Source organism: Caloenas nicobarica, chromosome 21 (assembly GCF_036013445.1).
Source record: "Caloenas nicobarica isolate bCalNic1 chromosome 21, bCalNic1.hap1, whole genome shotgun sequence".
Lineage (NCBI taxonomy): Eukaryota > Metazoa > Chordata > Aves > Columbiformes > Columbidae > Caloenas > Caloenas nicobarica.
The window spans coordinates 3,229,132-3,248,603 of record NC_088265.1 but is presented as its reverse complement, the minus strand read 5'-3'; the positions used below and the strand labels follow the sequence as shown (position 1 = coordinate 3,248,603).

General features: G+C 51.4%; 3 protein-coding genes across 4 annotated transcripts; all 3 read right to left on the bottom strand.

The window, feature by feature from the left end:
* Window positions 1–675: 675 nt before the first annotated feature.
* On the bottom strand, window positions 676–9,573 carry LOC135997193 (complement receptor type 1-like). Its single transcript, XM_065649678.1, has 12 exons — window positions 9,501–9,573; window positions 8,520–8,699; window positions 7,747–7,843; window positions 6,973–7,055; window positions 6,495–6,686; window positions 5,920–6,102; window positions 5,218–5,400; window positions 4,989–5,082; window positions 4,545–4,627; window positions 3,715–3,921; window positions 3,334–3,357; window positions 676–3,091 (listed from the first exon to the last, which is right to left on the bottom strand). The coding sequence occupies exons 1-12, from the start codon at window positions 9,550–9,552 to the stop codon at window positions 3,048–3,050; spliced, it is 1,422 nt and encodes a 473-aa protein (XP_065505750.1). The 5' UTR covers window positions 9,553–9,573; the 3' UTR covers window positions 676–3,047.
* Window positions 9,574–11,223: 1,650 nt separating this feature from the next.
* Window positions 11,224–13,790, bottom strand: LOC135997196 (mucin-7-like). Of its 2 annotated transcripts, none has more exons than XM_065649685.1 (5): window positions 13,702–13,790; window positions 13,238–13,324; window positions 12,586–12,687; window positions 11,734–11,938; window positions 11,224–11,606 (listed from the first exon to the last, which is right to left on the bottom strand). In XM_065649685.1, exons 2-5 carry the CDS (start codon window positions 13,263–13,265, stop codon window positions 11,543–11,545), a joined length of 399 nt encoding a protein of 132 aa, XP_065505757.1. In that variant the 5' UTR covers window positions 13,266–13,324; window positions 13,702–13,790; the 3' UTR covers window positions 11,224–11,542. The 2 variants fall into 2 exon arrangements, with proteins under 2 accessions (XP_065505757.1, XP_065505758.1); XM_065649686.1 differs by having other exon boundaries at window positions 12,586–12,684.
* On the bottom strand, window positions 13,680–19,176 carry LOC135997251 (uncharacterized). Its single transcript, XM_065649753.1, has 11 exons — window positions 18,222–19,176; window positions 17,803–17,994; window positions 17,151–17,342; window positions 16,853–16,949; window positions 16,597–16,682; window positions 16,161–16,355; window positions 15,524–15,595; window positions 15,106–15,129; window positions 14,436–14,496; window positions 14,139–14,249; window positions 13,680–13,887 (listed from the first exon to the last, which is right to left on the bottom strand). Exons 1-11 carry the CDS (start codon window positions 19,174–19,176, stop codon window positions 13,680–13,682), a joined length of 2,193 nt encoding a protein of 730 aa, XP_065505825.1.
* Between the last annotated feature and the right edge of the window lie 296 nt (window positions 19,177–19,472).

The following is a 19,472-nucleotide window of genomic DNA, read 5'->3' as shown; positions in this document are numbered from 1 at the left end:
CCCCTGCTGCCCCCACATGCAGAAGGAGCCGCAGCTGCCGGGGCTTCCCGGGGCCATGGGACAGGAACCCGTGGGCTCCCCGGCACAGGGCGGGCACGGCCGCCACCCCCGGGGATGCTGAAGGTCACACATGCTGCTTCTGCTGCTATTTTTGGCTCCCGGTGCAGGGAAGGACAAGCCTCTGGAACCACCTGTGTGGCCCACGGGCACCTGTGACAGAGGGGTGGGCGCAGGCACAGAGGTGCCCTCGGTGAAGAGCATCCTTGGGTAGGGGAGGTAGCCCAGGTCCCAGGTGGTGCTGGCTGAAGGGACATGGACGGGAAAGGCTGAGCGGGACATGGAACCGAAGGGCTGAGCAGGACATTCCCTCCTCCTGCAGATGCGGGAGCAGTGGCAGCCGGGGACACGTCTGTCGCTCGGGGTCGCGGGTGCTCGGGTCGGGATGCACAGCGTGCAGCCCAGCTCTGCGGGCGCGAATCCTCCCAACCCGGGCTGCTCCAGGCCTATCCAACCCACCATCATCCCTCGCCGCTGGCTGGATGAATAAAAATCCATAGATGGGACTTCTTGGTGTAGGAGCAGCCGCAGCAATCTCCAGCTCCCCACCTCACATCGCGGCTTTCTGAGCCTAAAACAAGCAGCGAGACGTGTGTTACTCATGTCTTTTTATCCCTTTTATTGGCAGAGAGCCTCCAATATTCACGTATCCAAGATTTAGATTTCAGAATTGCACTTGATTGGTTACACTCACTAACTAAGTAAAATTATGTACAACTCAATTACAAACACAGTAGATAAACGCTCTTCAATGGTAAACTTTGGTCAGCACAGCCATAAACTACATCACAGCATTTACGGTTCCTTCCATTTGATTGCGAGAAGAGATCATTTCAAGCTTATCCCCAAATCAGGTGTTAAATCATTTGGGAAAAAAAATTCTGGACTACGCAGTAGGAAAAACTGTATTTGGATTAAAACAAACACTAAGCTACGAGGCTTTACAGTTGTGTTTTGTTCATCTAGTCACTCACATGGCTTATGGTAAGAGAGAAATAAAAATAACCAGCAATCTGCAAGTGCTTGTTCTGCAAGACTGGCTTCCGAAAACAGTATCTTGTGGCACCCCAGCGACAGCTGAGCAGGATAATGCTCTGCCAGGAAGGGAGAACTTTGTGGGTCTATTTGGAACACGGCTAACGCGTTGATAGAAATGGCTCTTTGTGTTTTGCCCTCTAATTGGACGCATGTTCCTGTTAACAGGAAAGCGCTGGTGAAAATGCAGAAACACAAATATGTACTAGGCACATTTCAAACACTTCCCGTTCCCAAGTGCGCGTCATGAGAAGCTCACAGATGCGTCACTTACTCTGCACCAGGCAAAACCCTGAATCTCAAAATCTTCCTTTACCAGCAGCTAAAAGTCCTAGTTTCTCAAGCTAGGTCCAGGCAATAGCTGCATACAAGTTTAAATCCCATCACAGTTTTTTTTTTTCCCTTATGAACAAGATTCCCAGAAAGCCTTCAGATCTTTATTTAACTTTACAAGGTGCTACATAGCCCTTCTGCTTATTAAATGATCATTCAGCGAGGCGGAGTTAAAGCCAGGGAAGGACACCAATACCACAATGTGGGATTTCTATCAGCCAAGCAAATCAAGGGCACTTTCGCCCTTGTCTTTGGGTTCAGACAAGGTGAGGTCCCATCACCTGAGCTGTCCTTGTGGCACGACCAAAGCCCGAATCGAGCTGGGGACAGCACGCTGCCTCGCTCCCCTACATCCACCCTCGCAAACCGTCCTCGACACAACAATCAACTAGGTCGGGTTAGACAGGAGGAAAACAAAGTGCACAAAAGACGTGGGGTTTGTGTCCCGATCCCCACAGTCAATTAAGGCTTTGGCTTGATGCGCATCTGCTTTGGGTGCCGCATCAGAGCGACAGTCGCCCGGTACAAGAGGCCAAAATCCTGCTTGTCCTCCCTCAGCATCACTCAGTCCTGAAGCATCTTGGGGCTGAGCTGGGCTTGGGGTGCACAGCACCACCTGAAAAAGTGCAAATTCAGACAGGGATTCCCTGCACCAGAGTCACCCCAGGCAGGCGGCATTTGAGCAGAAAGTGAAAAGGCTTCTGATGTTTGGTGGCATCTGCCGGGACACCTGCAAATTCTGCGTTCGGCCTGGACAACACCTGCCCACGATGAGCTCCGCTGCCCTGAGCATCCACCCACATCGGCTCCACTCACAGCTTCGCGGCTCGGAGAGAAGCGTTGAGTCACTGCAGAGACAGGAGAGGTGTTTCCGCAGAACTCAGCATGATACAAGGACAGTGCCAGGGCAGAGACCTTTGGCTGAAGTTTAAAACTAATTTTCGTACATACAGGAAGAGGCACAATAGTAGCTCTTTGTTCTAAGGCATTTCAATTTTTTTCTGTCCAGTAAAATTACTGGCCTGTAAGGATTGGGATTTGTACAGCTGTTCAGACTTGCCTTGAAGTAACGGCTACAACTGCGCTTGTATATGAAGACTTCCAATGCTTTCAGTATCCACAGGTAATACTGGACTTATGCATCTTATTTGTATCGAACTTCATTTTTTCAAACATATATCACTCCCATGAAGACGCTCACCATTAATTCTCTTAGCAACGGCAGCACTTTTCACCTCAGGACACTTAGAAACCCGTGATTCCTGCTCAGGACCAGGCACAACGTGACCTTAGAGGGGCTGAAAAACTGAATATCTGGAGGTACCCAAAGTGCACAATTTTCTGGAGTCTGTTACAGTATGAAGGTCTTTGGCATCGTTGTGACTTCACATGGGGATAACCACGTTCTCACCCCATCCCAGCCCGGGGAATGAGCTGCTGGGGCCAACACAACGTGCGGCTGCTGCAGCCAAAAGCGCGAGTGTCACCCGGACAGGAGTGTCTGAGCTTCGTCATCTGGGGTCGGTCGGCTGAGGATTCAAGGCCAATTTCACAGGATGGAAAAGCAGAGCATTGGGATGAGCGTGACCACGTCCACCACGTCTACAGGTGCCTCCCTGCTTCTAGACGTTCATAACCAGCATTGCCAGCAGGAGGGGGAAGATTCCTACAAGAGACAAATAGGAAGCTTCAGTCTTTGAACATATTCAACTATTTTCTCCCCACCTGGTCCCCTTTACCTTCCCCCTCCCCTTTTCAGAGCATGATCTTAAAGCAACGATGATATAAATCTGACAACAGACTGTAGGGGAAGGCTTTGAAGCTTATTTCAAGCAGAACACACGGGAGATAATAACATAAGGACAGGCAAGAGTGCGGGACTGGGGTTAAGGGATATGTATTACTTACCAACAATGATCACGTTTGCTCCACCTGGAAAGGAAGCGAGGCAAAACGTGAAGCTCAGCATGGTAATTCATCAGACTACACAACACGCGGGGTCTCAAATCAGAACCAATGCACATGGAAGACAATTCAAGCAACATGCAGAACGGGATCCCTGCACAGCCCAACTCCGCAGATGTTCAGCTGCTAAAACACAGATGTATTTACCAGGAGACATTCCCATTAGCCTGCAAGCCCATGGTGCAACGTCATGCTCTTTCAGCACTAGATTTTAACTGAAGCTGTTCCAAGAAGGCTTACTCCTTAGCAGAACTATCAGAATTGAGAATTCACAGAGGAAGGAGAAAAATAAGTATTTTAAAGACAGACACAGGGGACAGTCACCTCTGCATTCGGGAGCAGGGTTGCTCCAGACTCCCTGGTATTGATCTCTCGCAATGCACCGAAGAAAGGCTGTTCCGGCAAGGGTGAAGCCACGATTGCATTCATAAGCTACGGTGGAGCCGTAGACAAAATCTGTGCCCTTTGTGCCATTGTGCATCCCATTGGCAATCGTGGGGGGCTCTTCACAGAGAACATCTGGGAACCGTCCTACAAGAGGAACATCGGCAAAAGCATCTGAGAACTTCTCCTAACTGAAAAGGTGAAGAGGTGTATGTGGAAAAGGAGGTGCAGCCCAATGCCACACATCTCGCAGCAACTGAAAACACTTTGAGCTTTCTTGCTTGGTATCAGACAGTGGTTACTGCCTGTTAGCCACAACTCCAGGATTTCACGCCATGAAATAAGCCGCTCAAGTGCCTAATCAGGCTAGAAGAAATGTTTCGGCCATTTCTAGCTTCACATAACACTGTACACTGACTTTGTAACACTTGATTTCAGCATTATACCAGATTGAGTGGACAGAGTTCTAACCTCCAATTATGTTCATATTGCCATGCTAACTAGAGAAAGAAAACTTTCCTTCTGTGATTTTTTTCTATTATTTCTGCTCTTTCCCTGCTCCTTCCACTTTGTCAGCATAATTTCTGAATTGTGTGAGAATATTGCACATAAGGTCTCACAGCAGGAGTTAGTATTGGAATCCTGAATTTTACAGTTGATTAAATTAAGAAGCACAAGTAAGAGCAGCCCAAGCCCACCAGCAGGGCAGCTACACCGGCGCAGTCCCAAGTGTTATCTGAACGGCTCTGTGCAGGGTTTTCCCCTCTTACTTTCACAGTATGGAGATGCTGGATCCCAATCAACTCCATCTCCCGATACCACGCATTTGGCAGATGGCACCTTTAATTCATACCTAAAGAAAGAGAAGTAGTTTAGTACGTTCCAGAAGACAACCCAGAGAGGGATTTTCCCCCACCTCCCAGCACTGCACACAGGCAAGTTATTAACCAGAAGTTGCCTCTGCTATGAAATGGGATTTGGCCACATCAAAGCCACTAAATAAGGGCACTAATAAGAGCCAAACTGAAGCAGTTCACTGCATTACCAAGCACACACACATGTTCATCTCACTGAAGACATAATATATATGGTTTCACTGCAGACTTGCACGGGGAAACTGGGGAGGGAGGGGGGTGATGGATGTTCCTGCCCGTGATCCCTGTTTTCTGACCCCCGTGTCAGTCCCATTTGCTTAAACGAGAATATCCACTCACCCAGGATGACAAGTGAACGTCACAACCGTCTCAAACGGGAAACTGTCTGCGTTCACATCCCCGTTCTCTATTTTTGGACGGGCACATTGCTGGCCTAGAAGAAAACAAACAGCGCGGGAATTACTTCAAACCCAGAGATGGGCATGACCCAAATCCCAGAATAAGTAACATCTCAAGCGTGCACAGACCGCTCGTACGGTCACGACAGGGGAGGAACAGAGATACTCACGTATACAGAAGTCTGGGTCTGCAGACCACGTCGTATTGCTCAGACAAGTGACGACAGAGGATTTTCCCCATGCTGCGGTGTAACCTGGTTTACACCGATAGCTCAGCGCAGTTCCAGCAGGAGAACTGTCACCCACAGTGCTGCTTAACTCAGCGAACGGGAATTGTGGAGCAGGACCACAGACTAACAATTGGAGACAACAGCAAGGTTAGTCCAGAAGATTACCCAAAGGACGCGCATAGCAATAGCAAAATGCACGTTTCGGAGCGCGTAACATTTTAGCCTGTTTGAGTCAGTGTCTGTAACACAGTTTGCATCCAACCTCTTTAGCAAACAGCAGCAGGTTGCTTAACCAGAGGAAAGATGGAGACTGGGCAGCATCTCTGTCCCAGAGCTGCTCCCTCCCTGAGCAGCATCCAACCTGCAGGACCAGCGCAGCTCGGAAGCCAAACAGCCCCAACAGCTCTGGAAGCTGGTGAAACACCCATCAGGTGCAGAAGGCAGTTTTGTCTCTCCTTTCAGTGCGCTTTTGGATCATTGTCAGTTCACAAACAAACAGCTTCAGGCCTAAATATGTAACTGACCCAAGGCAGGATGCTCTGCAAGGGCACAACTACAAGCGCACGAGGTTCAGGAGCTGATCTGCCCAACAGCCCTTAATTCAGTGCCACTTCTCTAGGAAATAAATTTGGTTTTACTCACCTGGGTCACATGTTGGCAGAGGTGGCTTCCAGTTATTGTCAGCTTCACAAGTAACTACACTACTGCCATTCAGTAAATGACCAGGATCGCACTCAAAGATCACTGTACTTTTATACCTGTGCTCAAAGCCAAAGCCAGACAACCTCTTCCCATTTTTCACAGCTGGATTTTCACACCTGACCACTGCAAGTGAAGATGAGACAATAAGAGTATTTATTTCAAGAAGGAAAAGCCCTGCAGTGACACCAGAGGCATAAGGCAAGAAGGTTACTAAGAGACTTGCACCCCGTGAACAGAGACGTCATTAAGAAATTGCACGCACGTGGGGTTTATTTTTCATTTGCGGGAAGTCACAGGCATAGGCAGGGAGAGGGAGGATTTCTGTGGGCTGAATAATCCATTAAACCGAGCCCTGCCTCTGACCACAACTTGGGAGATCACTGCATTGAGCTTTCTGTAAATCATTTTAGACTCAAATCAACTTTCTCATGTTTGGCAGCCCATCAGGGAAGTACAGATCGGGAGAGGGATGAGAAGCAAAGTCAAAAGAATAAAAAGAGAAAGAAAACATTTACCTTTGCATTCAGGGGCTGGACCGCTCCATATTCCATTAAGGTTATCATTTGCTGTACAGTGAATCGTGTTATTTCCAATAAGATCAAAACCATCGTTACACCTGTAAATTGCAGCCATGCCATAGGTGAAGTCTCTGTTCCCACTGTTGAGCTGCCCGTTCTCAATCGCGGGAGGTGGTAAACAGGGAATAACTGCACGGGGAAGCAACAGCAAGAAAATGCAAGAACATTTCCATCAAATATGAAACCAAGGTCTAGCTACTAAAGAACCCCAAAAAACACAAACAAAAAAGCCCCCACAGCACTAACAAAACTCTTAGAATTTATTTCCCTTTGAAAACAGAGATTTTTGGACAAGCTAATTTAATTTGCGTTAGATGCCAAGAAGAGAGTATCCACCTGCCGTTCCCCAAACTACCAGATATATTGTAATAGCTTCAAAGAAGAGATGTACACAAAACATTTCAGATCCGCTTACTGGCACAGTATGGAATGTCGTCCCAAAAAACTTCATTGTCTCTAAGTACACATTGCACGGATGGCTTCCCGATTAATCGGTACCTAAGAAAATAAAAGGTTGAATCTCTTTGAAAAAAGTAAAAAAAAAAAAAAACTTGGGAAATCCAGAAAGTTTTACAGTTTCTAACGGTACGCCCTAGCCCTCCTATAACATTTTCTCAACACCTAAAGAAATGCAATATATGATGCAGTTAGAGGAATTTAATGCTTGCTGTGGGTGGATACAAGCTCACGGGAGCGCGAGCAAGGCGGCATCCCCACCCGAGTCGGTTCAGCCCCGTGCTGTGCAGTGGTAGCTCCAAATAGCAACTTATTTCCTGGGCAGAGCTGGGTGTGACCGATGCACCTTAACCACCTTTTCCCCTCTCGCACCCCTCCCGGCATCCTCGGAACACCTCAGCACTCTCTTCCCGGGAACCCTTTGCAAAGATGTGGTCAGCCGGACCCATCGCACAACGGCAAACACTGAATTACTAACGAGCAGCAACAGGAAAGGAATAAAATTCTTTGCAAAGCAGCCAAAAAGTGACCTGCAAAGACCACGCTCTTGTGCCCAAAGGATAATCTGTTTTGACAGCAAGAGCAGGGGAGAGCCTGACCCCCATGGCTCCCTGCTCCGAACACCTCCCACCGTGCCTGTGCTTGCCAAGAAAACACCCCCAGACGTTAAAACCTTCAGGTCACCCATGGCCTCGGCTCCATCGACCCACCAGGAGCCCGGGCTGACGCTTACCCGAGGTTGCAGGTGACGTTTATTGTCGCCCCAAACAAGAAGTTGGTCGTGTATTCGAAGTTGCCATTCGTGATGTCCGGTGGACCGCACGACTTTCCTGGAAGGGCAAGTGATTCAGCATTAGCGTTATTTAATAGCGTGATACTGGAACGTGGGTGACGGTGCTGTTCAGGGTCGTTACAGACTAATCGACCATTTATCGGGCACCTCCCTCATGAGCACTTTCAGAAAAGATACAAAATCCACATTAACTTCTGAGGAACTGAAACTTAAAGCACAAATAAAAAGCAAATGAAAGTGCAGATAAAGCTAAGGAGAAATAAAAAAAGACAAAGTTTATACACTGATAAAGAGTCTTTAGTCAGAGGCAGAGGTCTTAGTAGGGAAAGGCAACAGCACAAAGGGAAAGCGGACCAGGAGGGACCCCCTGACCACCCTAGGGCCAGTACAGCTGCATTACCACGGGGACAACAGACTCCCACGGCCTTTTCCACACCGTACCTTGTTTCTGTGTGAATATATTATAGCTTTTACACTATAGCACCAGATAGTAAAGTAATTAAGGGCAGAGATTAACGTTTCTAAGTGGAAAAGGCAACCCCAGGCAGGTACACACGGTGGGCACTTGTTCTCAGCTCTCCTAAGAGCAGCCACCTGGGGAGCATCATCCTCCTTCTCCTCCTCAGCTGTGCTGAGCCACGAGCAGCAAGGGTGCAGCAAGGGCTGCATCCTCCCAACCCAATCCCAAGAGCCCGCGAAGGGGGAGAACCCACCGACGCAGAAATCGGGGTTCGACGACCAGTTCGAGCTGGAGAGGCAGGTGACCACGGGGGACTTGACCATCGTGTACCCCGGGCGGCACCTGTATGTCAGCTTGGTCCCCACGGCGTAGGACTCGTTCAGGGGGGCGGCGGGCTCCGCAAAGACGAACCTCGGCGGTGGCGGGCAGACACCTGCGGGGAGGACGGCGAGGGGGAGGATGGCGAGGGGGAGGATGGCGAGGGGGAGGATGGCGAGGGGGAGGATGGCCGGGGGTCCCCACACAGCCCCATCCCCGCGCCCCACAGACCCCCCCCCTCCCCGCTTTTTCCCATGCAGCCCCATCCCCGCGCCCCACAGACACCCCCCCGCTTTTTCCCAAGCAGCCCCATCCCCGCGCCCCACAGCCTCCCCCCTTTTTCCCACGCAGCCCCATCCCCGCGCCCCACAGCCTTCCCGCTTTTCCCACGCAGCCCCATCCCCGCGCCCCACAGCCTTCCCCCTTTTTCCCACGCAGCCCCATCCCCGCGCCCCACAGACACCCTCCCCTTTTTCCCACGCAGCCCCATCCCCGCGCCCCACAGCCTCCCCCCTTTTTCCCAAGCAGCCCCATCCCCGCGCCCCACAGACACCCCCCCCCTTTTTCCCAAGCAGCCCCATCCCCGCGCCCCACAGCCTCCTCCCTTTTTCCCACGCAGCCCCATCCCCGCGCCCCACAGCCTTCCCGCTTTTCCCACGCAGCCCCATCCCCGCGCCCCACAGACACCCTCCCCTTTTTCCCACTCAGCCCCATCCCCGCGCCCCACAGACACCCCCCCCCTTTTTCCCACGCAGCCCCATCCCCGCGCCCCACAGCCTCCCCGCTTTTCCCACGCAGCCCCATCCCCGCGCCCCACAGACACCCCCCCCTTTTTCCCACGCAGCCCCATCCCCGCGCCCCACAGACACCCCCCCCTTTTCCCACGCAGCCCCTGTCCCCCCGTGTCCCCGCTCACCCCAGGCGCCCGGCAGCGCCAGCAGCAGCGCGCAGAGCCAGCCCAGCCCCATGGCCGCTCCCGGCTCCGCGGGGCTGCGCGCAGCGACGCGAAGCGACGCGGAGCGCACCGGCCCGGCCCTTTCCGGGGAGGGCGGGAGGGGGCCGGGCTGTTCTTGGGCTGTCATCACCGCTACGGCAAGACGGAAGGTTTTTTCCAGCTGTTGAAGGGCAAAAGGGCGCTCCGGGCTGGCTCCCCTGCGCTTTGTCCTCTATCGGGTATGAAATGATGCGGCTTAACAACCGAGAAATAGGAAAACAGCGGCGGCTGGCGCAGGGCTCTGGGCTCTTTTCCGTTTCTCTCCGGTGGCAGCCTGGTTTATACCCGAGGGATGAGTAACCCAGCGCGCAGTCTGCAGGATTTATCCTCAGCAAGGCTGTAAACGCATGGGAGTGTCTGCTGGGCGCGGGATCATAGGATCATTTTCCTTGGAAGAGACCCTTAAGATCATTGAGGCCAACCACAACCTAAATGTAGCACTAACCCATGTCCCTAAGAACCTAATCTACACATCTTTTAAACTCCTTCAGGGATGGTGACTCCACCACTGCCCTGGGCAGCCTGTTCCACTGCTTCACAGCCCTTTCAGTGAATAAATTTTTCCTAATATCCAATCTGAACCTTCCCTGGCGCAACTTCAGGCCACTTTCTCTCGTCCAATCGCTTGCTACTTGGGAGAAGAGTTTGGTCCAGCCCATCGCCTTGCCCGTAATCCTCAGCTCAAGAGCAGCCCGAGGCCACCACAGGCTGCCCCTTGAAGAGCCCTTGTCCTGCTGCCACACCTGGGTCACACCATCCCTACATCTTCTCTTCACGGCAGCTCTCCCTCTGAGGTTCAGAGTGTGCTGGGCGTAGCACTTGGCACCCCCAGAACAGCCCCGGCTGCCCCCAGCCCCATGTTCGAGGGCACAATCAAAAGGGGACAGTGGGGGATGTCACCAGGGCACGGGGCAGCTCGGATGTTCAGGTGGCCATTGCTTCTCCCTCTTCAAAGCGGCGTGAGGATTGCGCCCATCAGCACAAGCCCACAGAAACGCGCTGCATCCCAGTCGATAACAAATACAACAGCAGGGTCGGATAACTGCACGGCACCTTCCTGTCCTACCGGCACTGCCTGTCTTTTGCCAGAACACCAACAAATTTAACCTCTTGGCAAACACCAATAAACCAGAAAGGCAATTTTTACATCATCCGTGTTATCACTTATTTTGTCTCCATGTCAAAACAACACAAAACTAGTGCAAGCCCACGCACACCTTCCTGGAGCTGCAGCCTGGTTTTTTTTCGGGCAGAGCATATGATCTGTGCAGGAATACTCAGGGTCGGGCAAGGGAAGGTCCTAGCAGGAAAGGAGCGCACTCCTTCCCCAGTATCGCCCCAGTGCTGCCCAGGGTGGAAATGGGCTCTGCTCCAGCACAGTCTTCGTCATCCCAGTTCCCAGGAAAGGCCGGGCACGCTGCTCCGGACAACATTGCAACACAACAGCAGCAATTAGCAGCTGATTACACCCGGCAAACAATGAGACTGCAAAACCCTTCAAAGCACTTTATGACAAGGTTTGATTAGTAAATAAAATTTTTTTAAAAAAACACCACAAAACCAAGCCAGGATACTAGTATTTCTTATTTTATATTCCGTTTATTTACAAAACAGTTTTGCTATAAATACTGCAAGTTTCGCACTCGTATCTGCACATTAGTAAAGGAACCAGAGCAGTAGTTAAAAAAAAATTCAAGTAAATCTTGTAAGACTGTGCAAAGAGGACATTCACTATGAAATTGTTTTCCTAGCGGAAAGAAACATTTACTGATTTTTTAAAAGCTTCACTTTAAGAGCTGCAAAAAAATAAAACAAAACAGTAGGCACTGAACCAACATTGAGCTGAATTTGAAGCGCGTTTGATTTTCCTGCTTCTTTACGAAGAAATTCTTCATTGCGAAGTCAGACATTTGACTCCAGGTTGCCTTTTTGCACTTAGAACTTCATCCCTGACAAGTCAGGAGTTAGTGTAGCAACTCGCCCTTCCCTCCGACCAGCTTGAGGATGCTACAGCCGTCAGCATTTATCCTGCAACAGGGAAATGAGCAATTTATGAGGGTGAGTTGCTGCATTCTGCAGCCCCTGGACTTTGGCAGGAATGACCTTTGCAGCCGTGGTGGCCCCCAGGGGGTGTTTTGGGTGCCCAGGTCCCTACCGTGGGGTGTCAGGGCTGGCACAGGTGAGCGTGGGTGGGCGCCGCGCAGACGGGGCAGACGTGGCAGCCGGGGGTGCGCTGGGCGGCCAGGTGAGCCAGGGTCCCCTCCGCGGCCAGGGGACACACGGGGCAGCGCGACGTGTCGCTGTGGACGTGGGAGAGGTGCAGCCGGTCAGCACAGGGCGGGCAGACAGGACCCCCGGGGCTGCGGAGAGAAAACCAAGGGTGAGCCCCGATGGGTTGGTGTCGGGAGTTGCTCCTTGCCAAGCCACGGTACACAGGTTGTGGCACCCACAAAAGCTGGTTTCATTAACAATTTCAAATGCATTAACACTTTAAACTCAAACAAGCAGCAACTTGTGAATGCAGAGCTGAAACAGCGCCTCCAAGGTTACGGCTAATCGCAAGGAAGAGCTTGAAATAAATGATTGCTAAAAAGAAGTTTGTACTTACAAAAGCTAAAGCAGGCAGATGCACACCTTAAACCATGTTTATTTTAACCAAATATTTATTTGAATTTCCCTCTGTGAATGGTGATGCTGTTGGCCTGAGAGAGCACAAGACTTGCACGGGCAAGCGTCAAAAAATAAACCGAGCACACAGCATCACTTTGCTCACCTCGTCACTCATTGAGCTCATCTAGTCCAAGCCCCCTGCAACGAGCAGGGACATCTTTAACTAGATTAAGTTGCTCAGAGCCCCGTTGCGTTATCCAAATAAACCTCACACCAGTTTCACGTCTCTTTGCTCGCAGGCACGCACCGCACTTTTGAGCTATAAGCAAGCGGAACCGATGTTTATGTACCCTCGTCATTTTTTAAATTTTATTTTAAGTGGCCGCCCCGCACTCACCCCCGGTCCTGCCGCTCCCCGGTGGGTGCCACATGATGGGTCCCATGTCCGTCATCGTGGGCGCGCAGCCAGTCCTCGCAGATGGGACAGATGTGGTGGCTGCTGTGGAGAAGGATCGGTGAGGATGCACATGAAGTCTAAGGAAACTCAAAAATCCCCATGAAACTGGGCACCTCCAGCTTCCCCGGGACTGAGGAACCGTCCAAGCCAGGATGAAAACCTGGAATTGGCTCTATAACCAACCTCCCTCACTTGGCTAAAATGTAGGAGGTGTTTCTGTGCCTCTTTATTATCTAGACCCCCAGTTCCCAACCATCACAGCGTACGGTGCAACTGGCAGAGACTGACGCAAGTGAGGAAATGGGAGAAACACGTGCACCTGCTGAATGCTTTTGAAAAGCACTGGAAGAGCAAAGCACAAAAATTGTCCAGAGTGCCTTTATTTTAGGGGAAAAAAAGCAAAGAGATCAGCGTTTTAATAGTAATTAAACACTGTAATAGTCAGCATAGTATCAAGACAGGAAAGAAGTGGGAATAAACAAGGAGGTGCAGAATACCCTCATTTTCTAATGAATATAGTTCTACTCTACTCTGACATGATTTTTATTCAATCCCACCTTGGCGTCCGCCTATTTTTAAGTGGAAGACAAACCTTTCACGGTCCGTGAGCTGCTCTGCATCGCTCACAGCTTCTCCTGCGCCCTCAGCCCTCAGCGCACCTGCAGCTTCGGCCGGAGAGCTGAATGCAGAGAAAGAAAAGCCAACCTGAATCCACCCGAACACGTGGCTTTCCAAGAACGACCACTGCCCTACAGAACTACTTTTTTTTTCCTAAATACCCTGTTTCCTCGAAAATGAGACCCACCCTCTTATTGATCAATCTGGATGTCAGCCAAGCTCTGCCCCCCTATCTCGCTGCCTTGCACCTGTGGGCAGAGCGCTCAGAGCATCCTTGGCCCTTAGACCAGAGCGATTCAAAACATCAGCTCTGTGCTGGGGTGTTATCTGCTTGTTCTCAAACTGACTCCAAACAATGAGCGTGCTAGCCATGAAAAAGAAAGGTTTCAAACCGCACGAAGGAAACGAAGCCATTTTCAGTCAAACCAGCACAGGTACCTTGTCTCTGCTGGGCTGTGGGTGTCCTCGATGCTGGGGACGCAGTAGGTGCGCGGTGTCCCGGGCTGGGCACGCAACCAGCGCTCGCAGGCGGCACAGCCGCGGCGCCCGGGCACGGCGCGGGCGGCCAGGGCGGCGTGCAGCCGCTCTTCGCAGCTGGGACACACATGGCAACTCGTCGTGTGGCTGTGGGTGAGAGAGACGGGTTGGAAATCCCTCCCGCTGAACCCCAAGAGCAGCCGGCGAACACCAAACCCCCTTGCGAAACAGCGGTCGCCTCCTCGGCGAGCAGCATCGGAATGTAGAGGCGTAAAGGTGCGCCGTGCCGGCGTGGTCGGGCACGGCGAGGTTTGTAGCCAGAAATAGCACCGGTGAGATCCGCGGGTACAGTCGGCAGAGCAGCACGAGGTTTTGGGCAGACAAACAAGCAAACCTACCAAAAATAGGAATGCCACGGCATGGGCTGCTTCCCATCATCCGTTATCTTTGGGTGCATCGGTAGATCCCTTCCCTTCGCCTTGTGCTCTGGTAAACGCGCATTATCGGAGCTGAAGAGACAGAAAGAAGAAAGTTCGTGGAATAAAAAGCAACTTAGCAACGTGGAATGATAGTATTAAACATGCAAATATATACCGAAGGTTATTACTATTAATATTACTCAGAGCTTAAAAGGAAATACCCAGTTATCCTTAGGGAAAGTTATGACTGATGAGGGGCAGCTCAGGCTCACTTACGGGTTTTTATTGTCTTTCCATCTGTTGATGAGAAGAACTGCAATTACACCAGCAACCGCAACTGCAACAAGCAAAGAAGCAAAAATAATTTAAAAATAAACAGCAAAATCGGTATGTAATTTAAGCGAAATATTGCAGTTCAGTAAAACACTAGCAGCAAACCCCCTCCTGATTTCTGAACACAGCCCAGAAAGTACCACCAGGTATGATGGATGCTCATCTTCTTAAGGGTGGGATCCTCATTTGTTTAGTGCTGTTATAGACAGCACCTGTTTATTTTGTATTTTAAACAGACCCGTGTTAGTACTTGATCTCTTTTGTGACAAAAATATTGCAAGTTTCACTAATCTCTCATCTTTCAATGCCTGCCAAGGCCTTTTAAAGCAGTTTTGTCAATTAAAGAGTGACAGGGTGTACAGTTTTTGGCTGGCTTCTTACACTGGCTTCTTCGGCTCCTTTCATTTCATCCCCAGCTGATGGAGTGTTCTATACTAAGACCCGGACAATCCACCCAGTTGCTTGCAACCACAGAAACCCCCTGAATCCTGACTGGAGATGCTCAGTACGAGGGGCAGTAAAATGAATAAACCAAAACCACAGACTCCAGGTATTTAATGACAAATAACAGCATTGCATTAGGGAGGTATATTTGAAATTTTAAGGTACTCACCAATGCAAATAAGGATGATACCTACTAGAGAAGAAAACAATGAAATTGATGTTAAAAAAAAATGAAGGCAACAAAGCTGATAACTCAACAGGGAAGTTAATCTATACCCACAGAACAATATTATTTAAGCCCAGATAACCATAACACTGCTGAGAAGACAAAGTGCTATAGAACAAATTGTCATTAACTATTACACACATCATCCTGCTCTTCTGGAGCAGGGAGAAGAGGGGATTAGACTGGGGAATAAGCCTGTGTGAACCCCTTAGAAACTGGAAGATGGACCCACCAAAAGAAATGAAGGAAAGTCAAGGAGGTCAGAAAACCAACAGTTTTGTGGAGTCACAGGTGGTCGATGTGGGTACAATTACAGCAATTAAAATGGCCCTGAGGCAGAAAGCCTCTTTTGAACTCTTACCTAGCCAGTGCAAATTATTTGCTGTCCTCTCTTCCAAGGGTTCAGTTTGGTTTGTTGCTGCTGTTGCGCTAACTATAGAGAGAAAAAAAAATAAGGAAAAACAGTCAGAATTTTATTTTAGATAATTCTCCATCTATACATAACATATATAACACTTCAGCGAGGAGTAAATTTATTAACAGCATGGGCAGGCGAACTCTGACCTGTGCATCTGTGGCTATGACAGTGAGATCTGTGGAAGAGTCACACAGGGACCTCTTGGTGACACTACCAGCCTGCTGTCCCCTTGGCTGTGCTGCCCAGGGGTCGTTGGACAGAAGATATAACTCCATTCTCAGGTTTAGCCCACCAGCTTTGCAGTTACCGGCACGCTTCGCACATTGTTTGTTGAAATCGTGGAAAAACGTAAATCTGTGTGCAATTGTGCTTGTTTGCTCTTCAGCACAGCTTGGCACCTTGCAAAGCACTTGCTGACCATCACTACTGGACGCAGGTGCTGCTCCCCTGGAAACAAACCCTATGGGAACGCCTGCCCAGACTGGGGTCCTTCCCTTTTCAGGAGAAGCGAATTAGAACTAATTAACCACACAGCAAGAAAAACTACGCGAGAACAGGACAATTATCCAGCAACGCTCACCCCTGCATTCGGGGGGAGACCTGCTCCAGACACCATCCACACTGTTCTCTGTTGTACAAAGAAGAGTTTCGTTTCCTACAAGCTGGAGCCCGGGGTCACACGTGTACATCACGACCGAGTTGTAGGTGAACTCCTCCGTACCGTTCCCGTTGTGCTGCCCGTCGGGAATAGCTGGAGGTGGAGGACAAGAAATAGCTGGGGGAGAAAAAGAAAAGAGTTCAGGAGGTGAGCCCTGGGATGCTCTGATTCACAATGAGAAGAGAGGAAAATCCCAGGGCCGCTTGCACACAGACTCGCGTTGCACCAGTTCCAGGAGCAGGGGCTGAAATGGGAGCACTGGCCACTAACTCCATTTAGTAAAATGAACACAATGATTCAGTATTTCTAAACTGGAATATTTAGTATTTCCAGTCAAGCACTGGACAGCTTCACTTACGCTGACAAGCTGGAACTTGACTCCAGGCAACTTCACCCTGCCTTAGGGTACACAAGATGAGAGGTGAGGCTCCCTTTAGTGTGTACCTGCAGGGACAAAAGGCACATCAACAAACCTGTCTGTTGTCACCAACCAAGAACGTGACACCCCAGAGACGTGCTGAGGACTCCAGAGGCAAAGCCCCTTGTCCCGGCTCGCACACCAGTGACTCCAGCCAGGTGACGGGGATGCACTGGGCACCTGACTTCACACTCACCCAGGGTTACAAACTACAGTTGCTCTTGCACCAAGCAGGTAATCGTTTGTAATAACTTCGCCATGTTCTGGATTTGCTGGAATACCACAAGATTTCCCTAAAAAAAGAATAAGGTTATCCTTAGGATACCTCAAGGACGAGGAAAAACCCCACTTTTCATGACGGTATGGCAATGTCAAACCAGGCAGCTGATGGTATTTCATGCTCAACATCATTTCAAAAAGCACTCAAAACGCAGCACTGAGGATGCGGCAGTGGGAGGACGTTGGAGAAAACGAAACGATACAGAGAAACTCACTCTGACACAGCTCAGGAACTTCTGACCACGTTAAATCTTCAAGACAAGTGCTGGTGGGGAGCTGGTCTGTGGAACTCTCGTAGCCTGGGCGACAAATGTACTTCACCGTGACAGCAACAGGATAAAAATTCCACGTTTCATGTTCCTGTGATACTTTAGCAAAATGCACACGTGGTGGGCTGGGACAGCTACCTGGCAACAACAAAGACAAAATTAACAGTTACAAAGCAAAAAATAACAATATTTTGCATGCAACTATGAATAAACATAAGTCCAAGTAATAATGCGCAAGCCTCCCTCAGAATATGGACACCACTAATATTTTTAACAGTGCGATTGTTAATTTGTGCAATTCAAAAATATCCCTAGGTGACCATTTTATGGCAAAAGATTTTAAACGTTAAAAATTGCTCTCTCTCAATCATTCCCAAGCACAGCGCTTACCTTCCTTGCCAATTCCTGCACAAGCAGCAGCTCCGACAGAGTAGGCAGAATTAGGAAAAAAGAGGCAGTAAGAGATTCTATGATGAACTTCAGCGTGAGTCACTTCGGATGAGGAAAATCTCGAAACAGCGATTGCTAAAGCGGTAAATGTTTTCACAAGCAGCGCGCATCTCTAAGCAACTAATTTCAGAGAAAGTGAAATACTTACGGCCACAGAACTCCGGGAGGTTGGACCACTGGGAGTTTGCAAGGCACTGTATGGTATCTGACATCAAGGGGCGCTTAACAAAACCCATCAGGCATCTGTATCTGACTTTGGAACCCACCGTGAAGCTTCCCCGATGTTTAGTGTCCTCTGGAGGCTCCGCGTGGCTTATATTTGGCAATGGCCCACAGTCACCTGTGGCAAAATAAAACTGGATTTAGCGGGGCTTCTGTTAAAGCTCCGTGAACAGAAATACACGCGGGACGTATGTCTGCAGGAAAGCACAGCACACGCACGCACCGAGCAGAGCATGTGTGGAGTACACACAGCCCCCCCACGCGTGGAGCAACCCCCCCCCCCCGGAGCACAGCCCGGGGTGACGGGGCTCACCGAACACCCCCCGGCCCTCCCCGCGGGCTCACCCCATGCCACGGGCAGCAGCGGCGGCAGCAGCAGCAGCAGCGCGGGCAGGAACGAGCGGCAGCGCCCGGAGCCCATCGCTGCCCCGGGGGAGCCGGAGCGGCAGCGGCACCGGGACCCGGAGCGGAACCGGCAGCAGGATCCGGAGCGGCAGCGGCACCGGGACCCGGAGCGGAACCGGAGCAGAACCAGGAGCGGGACCCGGAGCGGCAGCGGCACCGGGACCCGGACCCGGAGCGGAACCGGGAGCAGGATCCGGAGCGGCAGCGGCACCGGGACCCGGACCCGGAGCGGAACCGGCAGCAGGATCCGGAGCGGCAGCGGCACCGGGACCCGGACCCGGAGCGGAACCGGGAGCAGGATCCGGAGCGGCAGCGGCACCGGGACCCGGAGCGGCACCGGGAGCAGGATCCGGAGCGGCAGCGGCAAAGGGATCCGGAGCGGAACCGGGAGCAGAACCAGGAACGGGACCCGGAATGGAACCGGAGCAGAACCAGGAGCAGGACCCGGAGCGGCAGCGGCACCGGGACCCGGAGCGGCACCGGGAGCAGGATCCGGAGCGGCAGCGGCAAAGGGATCCGGAGCGGAACCGGGAGCAGAACCAGGAACGGGACCCGGAATGGAACCGGAGCAGAACCAGGAGCAGGACCCGGAGCGGCAGCGGCACCGGGACCCGGAGCGGAACCGGCAGCAGGATCCGGAGCGGCGGCGGCACCGAGACGCGGAGCGGAACCGGGACCCGGAGCGGAACCGGCAGCCGAGCAGCGCCCGCCCAGCCCGGGCGTTCAGCCGGGGGCTGCCGAGCAGCGCGGCCACTCCCGGAGCTCCGGGGAGGGGTCGGGGATTTGCTCCAGAACACGCGTGGGAGCTGCTGCCAGGCGCGGGCAGCAGGAGGAGGCGGCTGCCAGCAGCACCCTCCGCTGTGGGACACGCAGCCAAAAGCGGTGCCGCTCCCATGGCCTGACCCCTGCCTGCTGCCCGTCCCCTCCCTGCCATCTCACCCCGGGGAAATTTCCTAATGAAATTCATATCTGCTCCGAGAGACGTTCTTGGCATCCAGAGGAATGCGGTGGGGCTCTCCAGACACCCGCTGCCTCAGCCTCTCCTTCAAATAATTTATCTGCGCCTCCCGGTAAAGACAACCCTCTCACCAAAGCTGTGAAGTCCCAAAGGAAAAGAAACAAAAATAAACACAAAGGGCAGCACATGCCAGCTCCAGCTATGAACTCTGCAGGACTCCCCAAAGCTGGGAG